The sequence below is a fragment of the Panicum virgatum genome, chromosome 9N (genome assembly GCF_016808335.1).
Source record: "Panicum virgatum strain AP13 chromosome 9N, P.virgatum_v5, whole genome shotgun sequence".
NCBI lineage: Eukaryota > Viridiplantae > Streptophyta > Magnoliopsida > Poales > Poaceae > Panicum > Panicum virgatum.
In genome coordinates this window covers 77917397-77931782 of record NC_053153.1, presented here as the reverse complement: position 1 = coordinate 77931782, position 14386 = coordinate 77917397, and the positions used below count along the sequence as shown (strand labels likewise).

At 42.2% G+C, this 14386-nt stretch overlaps 1 protein-coding gene across 1 annotated transcript; it reads left to right on the top strand.

The window, feature by feature from the left end:
- The first annotated feature begins 5452 nt into the window (after window positions 1–5452).
- Window positions 5453–13139, top strand: LOC120688096 (carbon catabolite repressor protein 4 homolog 1-like). The gene is made up of 13 exons (XM_039970258.1): window positions 5453–5675; window positions 5854–6157; window positions 7912–8680; window positions 9236–9322; window positions 9402–9485; window positions 9562–9648; window positions 9748–9834; window positions 11285–11338; window positions 11463–11554; window positions 11652–11766; window positions 11859–12009; window positions 12140–12291; window positions 12616–13139. The coding sequence occupies exons 2-12, from the start codon at window positions 5967–5969 to the stop codon at window positions 12283–12285; spliced, it is 1863 nt and encodes a 620-aa protein (XP_039826192.1). The 5' UTR covers window positions 5453–5675; window positions 5854–5966; the 3' UTR covers window positions 12286–12291; window positions 12616–13139.
- The last annotated feature ends 1247 nt before the right edge of the window (window positions 13140–14386 follow it).

Here is a 14386-nt window from a genome sequence, read left to right as displayed (position 1 = left end):
AATGACACGAAATCGACTTCTTATTATTCTAGACCCACTCAGCCGATCCCACCATTTTCTCTTCTTCATCGGAGTCAGAGCAGTCCGAGCAATCGATATAATTAACTTTCTTCTGAAAATTATTTCTTTTCTGCTCATAGGGCCGAACCTCTCCTGAAATCTGATGTGCCATCTGACTAATGCTATCGAACTCTTGAGAAGCATAATTTTCCTTAATGTGTGGCAAGAGTCCCTGAAAAGCAACTTCAACCAACTGCTGATCAGACAAAACCAGGCTATAGCACATATTCTTGACATCTCTAAACCTCTGTATGAATGCAGCAACTGACTCATCATTCCTCTGCCTGAGACTGGTCAAATCTGTTAATTTCATCTCGCACACACCAGAATAGAAGAACTGAAAAATGCATTCTTAAGTACAGGAAAGGTGGTCCAGGGAAAGTTAACACTCAAGTTAAAACCACACAAGATTGAATCAATGGTTGGTGAACGGAGTTTGTAGATGATTCGAACGTGAAGCTAGTTGGGAAACAGTTTTCTGCATGTTCGATCCGGGAAGGCGATAAAAAAGAGAGGGAAAGGGAGGAAAACTGATTTTGAAATCCATATTTTACTCATCCTTATGAATGAACGGTAGAACCAAGTGGGCCCCATGCGACCGAAAAATAAAAATGAAGCGCAAGGGCGGCTGCGTGGGATACTAAAAAAGGAAAGGGAAGGCGCAGAGCGCCGAGACAATTTGAGAAAGCGAAGACGTGTCGAACCGTTTGCTGAAATTAAAACCAGCGAGCGAGCGTAGAATTGGATTTCTAGTTTCTCCCCCACAATGGTAGAACCAAATATAATTCACAATGGATAGCCAATATATGAAATAATACCTCAACTTTTCTCCAAAATCCGACCCCTCAATAGGCACAACTCAAACTTTAGACTCAACTTTCTCAACTTTAACTCGTGCATATGCGTCACACGTGTAAAAGAGTTCTGTAGTCGATGGGAAGGATTTTCCTAACAGAGAGAATGTACAAGCCAGATGGCATGTCATGGTGGCGCACGCAAAATTCAAGGTTAGGGGTTCTTCCTCCACGTCATCTTCACTCATTTCTTCTCTTTTTCTTCATTTTTTTCTTTCCTTCCCATCTTTCTTCTTTGATTTTAATGGAGTTTTTGGATAGTAGGGGCTAAAGCGCTTTATCCCCTCTTTAAATCCACCCCTATCATGTCAGATTTGATACAAATACAGAGCAAACATGTCGCCTTTCTCTCGCACGCTTTGCTATAAAAACCTATGTCATGGGCCAGGCACACCATGCAGCGACACCGACTCCCATATTCATCTTGTACGCGAGTGATGGGGCGCTCGAGAATGAGCCACAACCACCCTGGACTGTCAGTAAAGAGCTAGGGCGAGATCACCATAGGTGCTGCTATTGTCGTCGTGATCGTGCCGCTATGCTGGTGTGGGTGGCGCCGCCAGAAGGGTCGTAAGGCAGCAACGCCGAGGAGCATGACTGCAGCATCTGCGGCAAGCTCACCAACGACCAAACCGATGGATGCGCATTGGCTGATCTAGGATGGAAATTTAGTTGGGAGGGAGACTCATTTGCCTCTTCTTCTTCCTCTCTCCTCTCCTTTCATTCTTCTCCTTCCTCCTTTTCTTCTTCCTGTTCTTTATTCATGGTTGAAATAGTGCAAGCTCCCACCAAAAATATTCATGGTTGAAATTGGGGGGGGGGGCATGAGCCCCATGCACCCCCTTGTATCCGCTCCTGTCGGCCCCGACATCATCTATTATGGAGACCTTCATCACCCCGCTAGCCGCCTCGACCTGACTAGCAACGCCACCCATCGAGCTCGCTGCCGGCGACAAGCTGATCCAGATAATTATAGAGCGCCCGAGATCTCCAAAGAGAATCCGAACAGGGTTTATTTTGATGTGAGGCCCTACCCAAAAACTCGACTGGAGACAAGCTGATCCAAATAATCATAGAGCATCCCAGGTCACCAGAGAGAATCCGAACAAGGTTTATTCTGATGCGAGGTCCCACCAAAAAACTTGACTGGAAGGGGTATGATGGCACCCCCTTAGTTTTTTATTAAGAGGAAGCGACTTCGACTTCTCTGGCTAGCGAGAGGGATTTTTTAAACCTTAGTCCCTTAGTCTGAAATTTGCTATCACCAGGAGTCGAACCCAGGACCCGAGTGCTGCCGAAGCCATCTAACCAAGTCAGATGGAGGCTCTTTCGTAGTGCGAGGCCCCACCAGCACCACCTTGGTCGTCTATGTGAACGTGTTGATGCAAAGCTAGTGTAAGTGCATCTAGGCCCTAATAAGTTTTGGTGATTTGATTGACAACATGATTAAAGGACTAACAATATTATTGAAGTTGTCATGAGCAGGGATTTACTTACAAATCAATTATTGTCATTGGCTCATGTGATATATAATCAAGCAAAAGCCAAATATTGTTGAAAGTCAAGCATGTTGTAAAGGAAAATAGAAACAAGTGTTTATGTATTATCAATGATGGTTTCTAATTATGGCTTGATAAAGTGAAGAGTTATTTGTCTAAAGGATCAAAGGTTCATGATTACAAAGATATTCTTTTTTAGCGACCGTGCCTGAACACATTTTTCATTAAGAAGAAAGAGAGTTTAATTACACAGAAGAGTGATCTCGATAGAGATCACGCGAGCCCCTGAGCAAAAGGAAAAAATTAGGGTCAGTTGGATCCATGCCACTACAACTTCTTGAAATTGGATTTCATGTTGAAATCCATGCCATTGAGTGGCATGATTTTGAACGTGAAACCCAATTTCACGGAGTTGTGGTGGCATGAATCAAATTTTCCCAAAAAATTACATCGTAACCGTGTCGCGACCTGTAGCGAGCTCCTCAACTATGAGAGGTCCCCGCAAAAGCTCCGGGAATAGCAGGAAGAATTGTGTGTGAGTGTGACCTGCATAAGCCCAGACCTTTGCTTCATCCAGGATTAGTGTCACTAATTCACGGACCGTTAGTGATTTCCTTTGAAAGACACGTTGGTTCCTTTCCTTCCAAAATAACCATGCTACCAGTAATAGAAGAGAGTCAAAGCCTTTTTCTGAGCTCTTTTCTGATTTGTTTGCGTGAGCGGCACCACCATTCAAAGAGACCAGAAGCTGTGGGCTGAGGGGTAACTTGCTGAAGGTTGCACCGCCGTAGAACCATGAACCATGTTTCCCTGGCAAATACGCATGACAGCAGCAAGTGTGAGATCTCCTCAGGGTGTTGGTCACAAAGGTTACCGTTATCATTATCTTGCAGGTTGTGTGTCTTCCTGCGGGCTGCAGTCCAACACCGACCATGCATCGCGAGCCAAAGGAAGAATTTGCAGCGACCAGGTGCTCTGGTTTTCTTGAGCTCCCTTGCACCAGGCAAGGCATGCTGACCCACAAAGAAGGCGGTATATGCAGAAACAGTCGTGAATTGGCCATCTGCTGTCCACTTCCACCTAAATGTATCCGGACTATTGGTGTTCAAAGTAAAGTTGCTTTGGTGTATAGTATCCCATACGAGTAAGTAGTCCATCAGAACTTGTACAGTTAAAGCACCGGTAATGTCTTGTGCCCACGCATTGCTCAGGAGTCCTTCAGCAACTGTCCTCCTCTTGCGTGTTTGTGGGGCAACAACATTCCGGAGGGCTGGGGCGATGTCAATAATGGAACGACCATTGATCCATTTGTCCGTCCAAAAGAACGACCTTAATCCATTTCCAATTTCAACCGTGATAGAAGAGCTGAACATCATGTCCACTATCCGTTCTTGTTGCGGTAGAGCGGCCCAGGGTCTGCTAACATCAGTGCGCTGAAACCAGAGCCAACGCATTCTCAAGGCATACCCTTGCAAGGTGAGGTCAGGCAGTCCCAATCCACCAAGTATAGCAGGCCGGCATACTCTGGGCCATGCATGTAAGCAGTGGCCACCACTAATTGCGTCAGAGTCAGATCCCCTCCAAAGAAAGGCGCGGCGCCGTTTATCGATGCACTGAATAACCCAAGGAGGTAGGGAAATGGCTAAAGCAATGTGTACAGGGATAGCTGAAAGCTTAACCTTGACCAACACTGTTCTTCCTGCCTTGGTTAGCATGGAAGCCTTCCAAGGAGGCAGACCGACGACAATCTTGTCCACTAGGGGTTGTAAATCGGTCTTTTTCAGCTTTTTCACCGCCAGTGGGATGCCCAAATAATTTATCGGGAAGGCTTGCAGAACTCCATTGAGGAAACACATGATGCAAGCAGTGTCTTCCAAGGTTACAACATATCGGGGTGATTGCACATTTGTGAGGATTTGTTTTGAGACCAGAGGCAAAAGCAAACATGTCCAAAACGGTTTGGGTAGCGACCAGGTTCCCGTACATATTCGTATGTTTGATTGTGTGCATGCGTGTCCTAGTGGTGCTGTGATCGCATTCTTAAAATGATTTTCATTTTTTCTAGGTACTTATGGTACTAATTAAAAAACATGGTGCTTTGAAGCTACTCCTGGAAGACTTGTAGAGTGTTCCAAATTATAGGTTGCAGTGCCAAATCCCAACCAGAGAAGAAAGTAGAAATACGTAATATCAAAGAAAATCTCACTTTAGGAAAAAAGGTATTACAAAGTCCAAATATTTGGAAGCTTGCCATATCTATCAGGGACAGGCGGACAGCGTTCAAGGTACAAATCGACAAACCTACATAAAAAATATACCGGTTAAGACTTAAGAGAAATCATACAAATAATAGAAGCTCCAATAAATAATTAGATGAGAGAAGGCACCCACGGTTTTCTAAAAAAACTGTTTATTTGCATGGCCTTCGAAGGCTTATATCTCTTTCCATTTATTGGCTTGTCCTTTGAGTATCCATAACATTATGGAAGGGCTCGATGCATTGAACTTGTACGCCCGATCATTTTTGTGTTTTTGATGTTACGTTTGTAGCACAAATTTGTAGACAGTAAATGTTGTAATCTTGAATAGTTTTGGACTTTTGGTTGTAGAAATTATAGAGCCTAGTGTAAGCGTGTGGGGAAATATCGTTGCAGTCTGGTTTAGTTGTGAGTTTCGATCACTATAGTTTCATTTCACGTTTTCGTAATAGACGAAGGTAGAGTCTACACCTCAACTGTGCTGGGGGCGGAAGGAGCAGGAGCCGCAAAAATATTTCTATTTTTTCAGCTATGAATGAAGAAGAGGAAGAAGAAAAGAAGGTAGATAGAGTTGGGGTGATGGCGTAGAGAATTGGTATTTGCTGTATTTATTTTTTTCGATTACACTATTTGCTGTATTTAGGAGATGTATTTGATATGTTGATGTGATTTTATTATAATAAATATTATCGTGTCTAAAAAAATAGGAACATTTAGCGGGTGTATAAAGTGTGGTGTGAAGTACAGTATGATTGTGTGAATTGAACGTGTCGCTGCAATCAGACTTGGTCCTTGGTCCCACACACTTCCTCAAGAGTTCCAAATGGACGCAGCAGGGCTTTAACCCCTCAAAGCCTCGCCCCTCGCCGCCGAGCACAAGCCCAGCCGCCGCCGGCCCCTTCCCCTCCGCGGTCTCCTCCGTCCGCTGCTCCTCTTTCGCTCTGGCGAGCTGCGAGCGGGAGATCCATCACCATCTGGACGACGACTGGTTCCTTCTCGTGTTGGTTAGTAACCCGCGCTTGCTCCGATGGGTTCCTTCGATGCGAGGGAGGATTTGGTTGCGTTCTCCAATCAAGGCCGAATCCCTGTTCCTCTCAATCCAGATTCCTTTAGGCGTCGATTTGTGCGATACGTGTGTTACCCTGCTAACGCCATCGAATCCATCCATTTTTGGTTCGATAGGGTTCGTCGTCTTCGGCGTGCAAGAGATCGATTGCATCGTAGCAGTTCCGTGTACCTAATCGAGGTGCGGGCGGAGTTGATTTCCAAAATTTTGGGGGTTCAGCTGAGCCCCCATGACCCAGGTGAAGTCCGCACCTGGGGGAAGGATGCTGACCGTGCTGCGGGTGCACCTCCCGTCGGAGATCCCGATCGTCGGCTGCGAGATCACGCCGTACGTGCTCCTGCGCCGCCCCGACGGCGGCATCTTCACCGACGACGTGTCTGAGGCCTCTCCTGTGGATGGCTACTTCATGCGCTACAAGTGGTAAGCACTCTCTTCAGTTGCAGTCTTGCGGCTAGGACCATTATAGTAAACCTGACACGGATATTCATTTGAGCAGCTATTTGAATGCAAGCTGATTGATGTAATGTTTTTTTCACCATTCCAATACTTGACGCAGTCCAGAATGACTGAATTATTAGCAATTTTAGCACATTTCGCGTTCTAATTAGGCATATGAAATATGAAAAATTCAAGCTCTATATTGTTCAAATGATTTTTTGGTTTCCTGTGATATTATTGCGTGCTCATAGGATGCTACATGCTAGATACATAACTAGTTCGACTACTTATTATGGCTCTTGTGTTAGATAAATATCAACATCAACATCAACAAAACCTTTTAATCCCAAGCAAGTTGGGGTAGGCTAGAGTTGAAACCCAACAAAGACCATTATTCATGGTTCTGGCACGAGAATCGCGGCTTTCCAAGCACTCCTATCCAAGGACAAATCTCTAGGTATACTCCAGTCTTTCAAGTCTCTTCTAATTGTTCCTTCCCATGTCAACTTCGGCCGGCCCCTGCCTCTCCTCATATTACCGTCGTGCTTTAGGATACCACTGTGCACTGGTGCCTCTGGCGGTCTCCGTTGGACATGTCCAAACCATCTCAGCCGGTGTTGGATAAGCTTTTCTTCAATTTGTGCTATCCCTAGCCTATTCCGTATATCATCATTTCGAACTCGATCCATCCTTGTATGCCCACAAATCCAACGCAACATGCGCATTTCTGCAACACTTAATTGTTGGACGTGCCGCCTTTTTGTAGGCCAACATTCCGCACCATACAACATTGCCGGTCTAATCGCCGTTCTATAAAACTTGCCTTTTAACTTCTGAGGTACCTTCTTGTCACAAAGGACGCCAGATGCTTGGCGCCACTTCATCCATCCCGCTTTGATTCTATGACTAACATCATCATCAATATCTCCATCTCTCTGTAGCATCGATCCCAAATATCGAAAGGTATCCCTCTTGGTCACTACTTGGCCTTCCAAACTAACATCTCCCTCCTCATGAGTGGCGCCGAAGTTACACCTCATATACTCAGTTTTAGTCCTGCTAAGTCTAAAACCTTTGGACTCTAGCGTTTGCCGCCACAACTCCAGCTTCCTATTCACTCCCGCACGGCTTTCATCAACTAACACGACATCATCAGCGAAAAACATACACCAAGGAATATCACCTTGTATGTCTCTGGTGACCTCATCCATCACTAGGGCAAAAAGATCATATCTGCAAAATTATTTGTAAATTGATGAGTTCGAAATTTTGCATGTTTTTAGTTGCATAGTTAGTTTTCTGATTCCAGCTTCATCTATGACAATGGTATAGTCGTTTGCAGTAGTGCATATTGAGTTACTGACTGGTAGATATATGAATAGTTGGATGCTTAAGGTTTAGTGCATATTGACTGGTAGTTATATGAATAGTTGGATGCTTAAGGTTTATTTTGCGGTTGCTATGTTCTTGTTATTATGGTTCTTTAAGGCCAGCAAACTTTGTCACTAGTGTGGTATTTATAGGATTCTTGAACATTGCTTAGAAATTCACGCATCTGCTGTACTTTCATTATGAATCAACTCCTGTTATAGCGTGGAATCTCCATACGACACACAATATACAATAATCTTTCATTCATGATGCCTGAAGTTTCTTGTTTAATCTACGCTAACACAGTTTTGAACTTTTTAGACAATACCCATGAATGGATGAATATTCATTTTCCTACCTTGAAGGTACCGCATACAAAGTGATCGAAGAGCCGCTATCTGCAGTGTACACCCAACAGAAGAAGCAACGCTTCAGTGCATAGGGTGTCTGAAGTCAAAAATACCTGTTGCGAAGAGCTACCATTGTTCTGCTAAGTGCTTCTGTGATGCCTGGCAACACCACAGGGTTCTGCACGAACGTGCTATTAGTGCTTTAAACGAAAATGGAACAGAAGAAGAGGAGTTATTTGGCAGATTTGGCAGTGGCAGTTCGAGTTCAGGGATTATCAGTACTGCTTTGTCTGGTTCAACTCCAAATCTTTCGCAGAACTCAGGTTTTAATAATGGACCTACACCTGTGTATCCAACAGGCACTGAAAAGAGTTCTGGTGAAACATGGTTCGAAGTGGGACGCTCTCGGACATATACAGCAACCGCTGATGATATTGGGCATGTACTAAGATTTGAATGTGTAGTTGTGGATTTGGAAACAAGGGGGACAGTCAGAGTTCCTACTTCCGTCATGACATCCCGTGTCATCCCAGCACCAACCCCCACTCCACGTCGCTTGATCCCTGTGAATACAGCTGATGCTATGGGGCACTTTGATTTAGATGGCCGAACTTCTTCGTTTGGGACATTCACTGTGCTATCCTACAATATTCTCGCTGATACATACGCGACAAGTGATACGTACAGCTATTGTCCAACTTGGGCACTTACATGGGCTTACAGAAGACAAAATTTACTGCGTGAAATTATTGGTTACCATGCTGACATTATCTGCCTTCAGGAGGTATATGTGCTATTTTTTTTTCATAATTTGAAGTTGAATGATTGGAACTACTTCTTTATTTGTTATTAAATTGTAAGTATTATGATCAGCATCATGATCTTAAGAATCAGTTGATGTTGGTTTATTCCTGTCAACTTGTGACAAATACAATCAGAATTTCTAGCCCCTTAAACATTGCTCCATTGCTTCATGATACGGTCAAATACTCTTCCTTAGTTATTATTTCTGAGTAACTAAACAATGCAGAGGTTAGAACAATAATTTGGCATATGGTAGGATATTGTTCATCATCTTTCTTTTGAATGAGAAGAAGTATTATCACAACATTTCTGTCTGTCTTCTGAACTTACTTTCAATTCTTTGGTCTTTGCTACTTGATTAGGCTACATCCTCCTCTGAACTCTCAACCCATATAAATGACACCTGACAATTGTTACTTTCCTCGTATGATTGATGTTTCAGAGAGAATAGAGAGCATTTTCATAGAAAATAACATAAAACAAAAGCATGGCATCCCTATGTTTGTGAAGGTGATCTGTATGTTACTATTTCCAGGTACAAAATAATCACTTTGAGGAATTTTTTGCACCAGAGCTTGATAAACATGGATATCAAGCACTTTATAAAAGGAGGACAACAGAGGTTTGTCTGGTTCTTTTTTCTTTTGCAGTAAAACAGCAGTATGATATCGGGCTTAATTTCTTAAGTATCGCTGTAACAGGTGTACGCAGGAACTCCTCAAGCAATTGATGGTTGTGCCACTTTTTTCCGGAGGGACAGATTTTCGCATGTCAAAAAATATGAGGTGGGTGCTTTTTAGTATTTTGTTAACCCTTTGGACTATCATCATTCTAATACTTTCTGGACATTGTTCTTTGCAGGTCGAGTTTAACAAGGCTGCACAGTCTTTAACTGATGCTATTATTCCTGCCGCCCAAAAGAAGTTGGCTTTAACTCGTTTGGTTAAGGTACAACCAGTTTGAAACCTACAAATATACGTTACATGCTTCATGGTTAGTCATTACCTTTCCTCTAACTATTCTTCTAATAATTTATCTGCCTTGCAGGATAATATTGCGTTAATTGCAGTTTTAGAAGCTAAATTTGGTAACCATGGGACTGAAAATCCTAGTAAAAGACAGCTTCTTTGTGTGGTAAGTGCTTCCTTATTATTGGGGTTAGCATTGTCAATAATATCTCTGCTGCTTTTGAAGACGATAAAAAACTTCCATTAGGCTGATTATTTATCCCCGAAACCATTTGAGTCTAAATGAAGGATGCCATTTCATGCAATCTTTTCAGGTCCTTTTAATGAACATTAGAGCACCATTATATTCTCTCATGGTTAGAAAAACAAATAATACACTGTAAATCAACGGTATCTTTGTTAATTTAAAGTACTTGTGGTGTACTCTGTTAACCATGACCCATGGGTAAGCTTAATGTTACTATATACAATTTGTTTTTCTGATAATCTTTAGTTCTAGATTCTTTAGATTTTGTTGTAGTTCCTCTATTGTGTTGTGACTTGTGAGTAGCTTACAGAATGTTTGCTACTGAGAAAGCTTTTTTTTTTTCTCATCAAGGAAAACCATGCCCTCTCTGCCAGATAAATTTGGGCACTTCTCTTTCTTATCAATAGTTCATTATGGATTTAGGGTACCACCTCTGTTAGGTCAATGTTCATTGGCCTTTGTTAGCTTGTCATTAAATTACCTTTAGTGTGTGGAATGAAGAGGCATGGTGGTGCTAGAGTGATACATTGATGTAGATCGAACTGATCAGCTAGAATTTGAAAAATGGTAATAGTTAGAGTGGTAAAATGGATATTGCTAGACTTTAAATTTGTTGGTGTCAAGTCTCAAAGGTGGTCAACCATGTTTGACCTGATGAAAAGTGACAGGAAAATGAGGTCCTTACAAAACATTGAAAGACAGAGAAATCCAAACTCTAAATGACAGATCAGAGAATAGATTGTGGGAATTTTTCAGTGAAGAGGAGATACTTGGTGGTCCTGGAAATTGTGCTAGTCATAGGAAAGATGATGATGGTTAGGGGATAGACAGGTAAACTAGTCCTCTATGCTATTATTATTACATCTGTATGGTATTCGACCATCCTTGACCTGATGAGAATGACAAGGAAACCAAGATCCTTACCGAACAGTGGAAAATAGAGAAATAAGTTTCAGTGACAGATTGGAGAATAGTTTTCAGTTTACGGGTAGCAAACAGAACTATTTTGACTAGATTATGTCGGTTACTTGGTTATTCCTTCGGCAAGTTTCTTTGTGCTTTTAAACATATGAATTGATCTTGTTTCCATGCATGGGTCTCTTTTAAAAGTTCTGTTCCCATTTACTTGTCATTTAGGATCCAATGCACTTATTTGACAATTATTTATTCTAATTATATGCACTTACATAATACAGAGGTAACTTTGATGATGATCTGTTCATACCATATTTCATGTGACAGCTAAATACTTTTATGTATAATAATGTACAAAGTTTTGAAAGTTTGTCTATGTCCATCACAAGATGGCATCTATTTAATGCCCTGTGGATCTCATTTGTTTCTTGAATTGTTTGCTTGTGCTAAACAGGCGAATACACATATAAATATCCATCATGACCTGAAAGATGTGAAGCTGTGGCAGGTTCAAATCATCCCCCCCCCCCCCCCCCCCCCCCGCCCCCGGCCCTCCCCACACGCACACACACATATTTTGACATCATTTTCTTCTTAAACAATTGAATCTCATGTCTATGAAATTATTGTAGATACACACCCTCCTAAAAGGATTGGAAAAAATAGCCGTAAGTGCGGATATTCCTATGTTGGTCTGCGGAGATTTTAATTCAATCCCCGGAAGGTTTGTTAGATATTAGGAGCACTTCTTTTTGTTTGTGTTGTAATTGTTGTCTTTCAATGTGAATACTCAATGGGAAACAATCATGTTCTTCATGTAGTACGTCACATGGGCTTCTTGCTATGGGCAAAGTTGATCAATTGCATCCAGATCTGGCAGTAGATCCTCTCGGAATTTTGCGTCCACTAAGCAAACTGACACACCAGCTTCCTCTGGTACAATTAGGCTACCATGGCTCTTACCATTTGGTTTCCTTTTTTTCCCCCTCCTGGCTTTGGCTCTGAACAGAAGATTTACATGTTCATAGGTCAGTGCATACTCATCTTTTGCGAGGATGGCTAGTGTTGGTTATGATTTGGATCACCAGCGAAGGAGGATGGACCCCACGACAAATGAGCCATTGTTCACAAATTGCACAAGGGATTTCACTGGTACCATCGATTACATATTTTACACAGGTCAGTGCTTAAATCCTTGAGCTGGTTCAAGCACTTGCTATGCTGTGTTCTTTTAACTTTGTCTATCTGTTTACATGGAATAAGTAGATGTTGTTAACTTTATCTTTTATAATGTGCTCTACTATTTCAGCGGATTCATTGACAGTGGAGTCGTTACTGGAACTATTGGACGAGGATAGCTTGAGAAAAGACACGGCTCTTCCTTCTCCTGAATGGTCATCGGATCATATCGCACTCCTAGCAGAATTCCGGTGCACGCCTAGAGTTAGACGATAATTTTAGGTATGGGCAGACTACTACTTATAAAATTCTCTGTTGTAAATAAGGATGGATCATCCCCTATATTATTGCAAGTGGTATGCTGATTGTGGAGCTCAGTTGAAAGCTCGAGCTGCTGCAAATCGTGTTAGTATATGCGAGCATGTCTTGATCCTGCATGATATTATTGTGCTCTATGCTATTTAAACTTTGAAATCTACAATTTTACTGTTGATGTGCTCACATTGCCCATTTTTACCATTAAGCAGTAAAATCCATGTTTCGATATTAGCTTTGTTTCAAGTCCTACCATCCATCCTTAATATCCTATTCATTCGTGTTCACCAGGAGGAGCTGTAGGAGAGGGATTCTCAACAATGTGAAGAGAACGTGCCCTCGTAGAAGTCAAGAATGAGAAAGCCTAAGGGAAAGAGGCTTGTGATTTTCCTCACCCTTTTACATGCTGCCCTGATGTTTTGTAGTGGCTCTAGTTGGAATGTGACTTCCTATATCTTTGCAAAGAGAAATAATTCAATAGATCTGGATGACATTTTTAGTTTTCCAGCCTCACATTCTCACCCCTCACCTTCAGTGTGAGTCCATTGTCCACATTTTTTTTTACCATGGAATCTAGTTCTTACAAACTGGAAATGATCCCTTCCTATGTCTCATTTTATTGTGACATGTAAATTCTGTTGTCTGGGGGGCTCAACTTTTGTTTTGTAGGAGTAGATGTTTGTAGATGCTTAATTGAAAAGTGCTGTTGGGTTATCATGGAGGACATGGAACAGCACCTGTTGAGGCTGTTGCAAGAATTTTGAGCTACACATTTGGGAGGCAATATTGAATGAAAACTGTGAAATTTGATCTGTACTTCAGGACGGTTTACTTGTTTCTGGAACATCCATCTCTATCTACCTAGAACTTGTACAATTTATTTTGATTTCCAAAGGTAAGGTAAGGGGCATGTTTGAGAATGGTTCGGTTAGAAATGAATTTTGCTCAGTTTTTTTTTGTAAGAACACCCAAAGCTGAACTTACAGGTGGCGTTGTTGTTGAAGGACCAAGTAATTCAGGCTGGCATGTTAGAAATTGTACTCTGTACTACAAAAATGGATGGAAGGACGTCCCAAGCAAGTGGCACCGTGTCAGTCTTGATTTCACTTCCGCTGGCAGCGGCTAGACGCCATTCCCTATCTACAGTAGCCTGTTTAATATGGTGCCGATAATTCACTGCTCCTGCTGCTGCTGGTTTTGCTGTCCCTGGTACATGAAAGTTAAAGCGGCATTAGTTGGCTTTCCACTTTTGACAGTGTCCCCGATGTTAATCCTAGGCCTTCCCACACCGTAAATGCAAAAAATTCGTAAACGCAAAATTTTGCCAAGTAATTTTTCTAATTTGAAGTACTAAATGAAGTCTATTTATAATTTTTTTTGCATGGATGGGCTGTAAATCACGAGACGAATCTAATGAACTTACTTAATCCATGATTTGCAACAGTGATGCTACAGTAATCACCCGCTAATTATTGTTTAATCATGAATTAATTAGTATCATTAGATTCGTCTCGCGATTTACAACCCATCTATGCAAAAAGTTTTATAAATAGACTTCATTTAGTATTTCAAATTGGCAAGATTTTTTCGCAAAAAAATTTGCGTTTACATGTAAAGGGAACTAAACAGGGCCCTATTCCTTTTTTACTGGTTGCTTCCTCTGGGTCTAGGGATGTTCTTTCTATTTGTCCATGTAAATTCAGTGTCAACAAGAAATTCAGAGCGTTCTTTGTTTGGTTGCGCCTGCGTGTCATCCTGATCCTGCTGCCTTCCCTCGGCTTCGTCTAGTGCCTGGTGCGTCACTGAAGAAGGCCATGGTAAGGGCGCAATAGCTGGTCTTTGCTGCTGTCAGTCTGGATGTCACTACATGTCAGCTAGTGCACATGCCACATGGAGTTTCCAGCCTTTCACCAGTCCCTACGGGGAGGATGAATGCAGAGTTATTGGGCGTTGCAGTGGTCTGCTCCTCCCATCCGCCTTCGCTAGCTACCACGACAAGAATCAAAAGCCGGGCTCCTGTTGCTGTATTTGCATGCCATGTGTTGCTCCCAGCGATCGAGTG

Bases quoted from the DNA above. Each gene is read 5' to 3' on its own strand.
- LOC120688096 (XM_039970258.1), top strand. From the start codon at position 5,967: ATGACCCAGGTGAAGTCCGCACCTGGGGGAAGGATGCTGACCGTGCTG. The intron at 9,486-9,561 runs GTGGGTGCTTTT...TGTTCTTTGCAG, and splicing joins CGCATGTCAAAAAATATGAG to GTCGAGTTTAACAAGGCTGC. The intron at 11,767-11,858 runs GTACAATTAGGC...ACATGTTCATAG, and splicing joins TGACACACCAGCTTCCTCTG to GTCAGTGCATACTCATCTTT.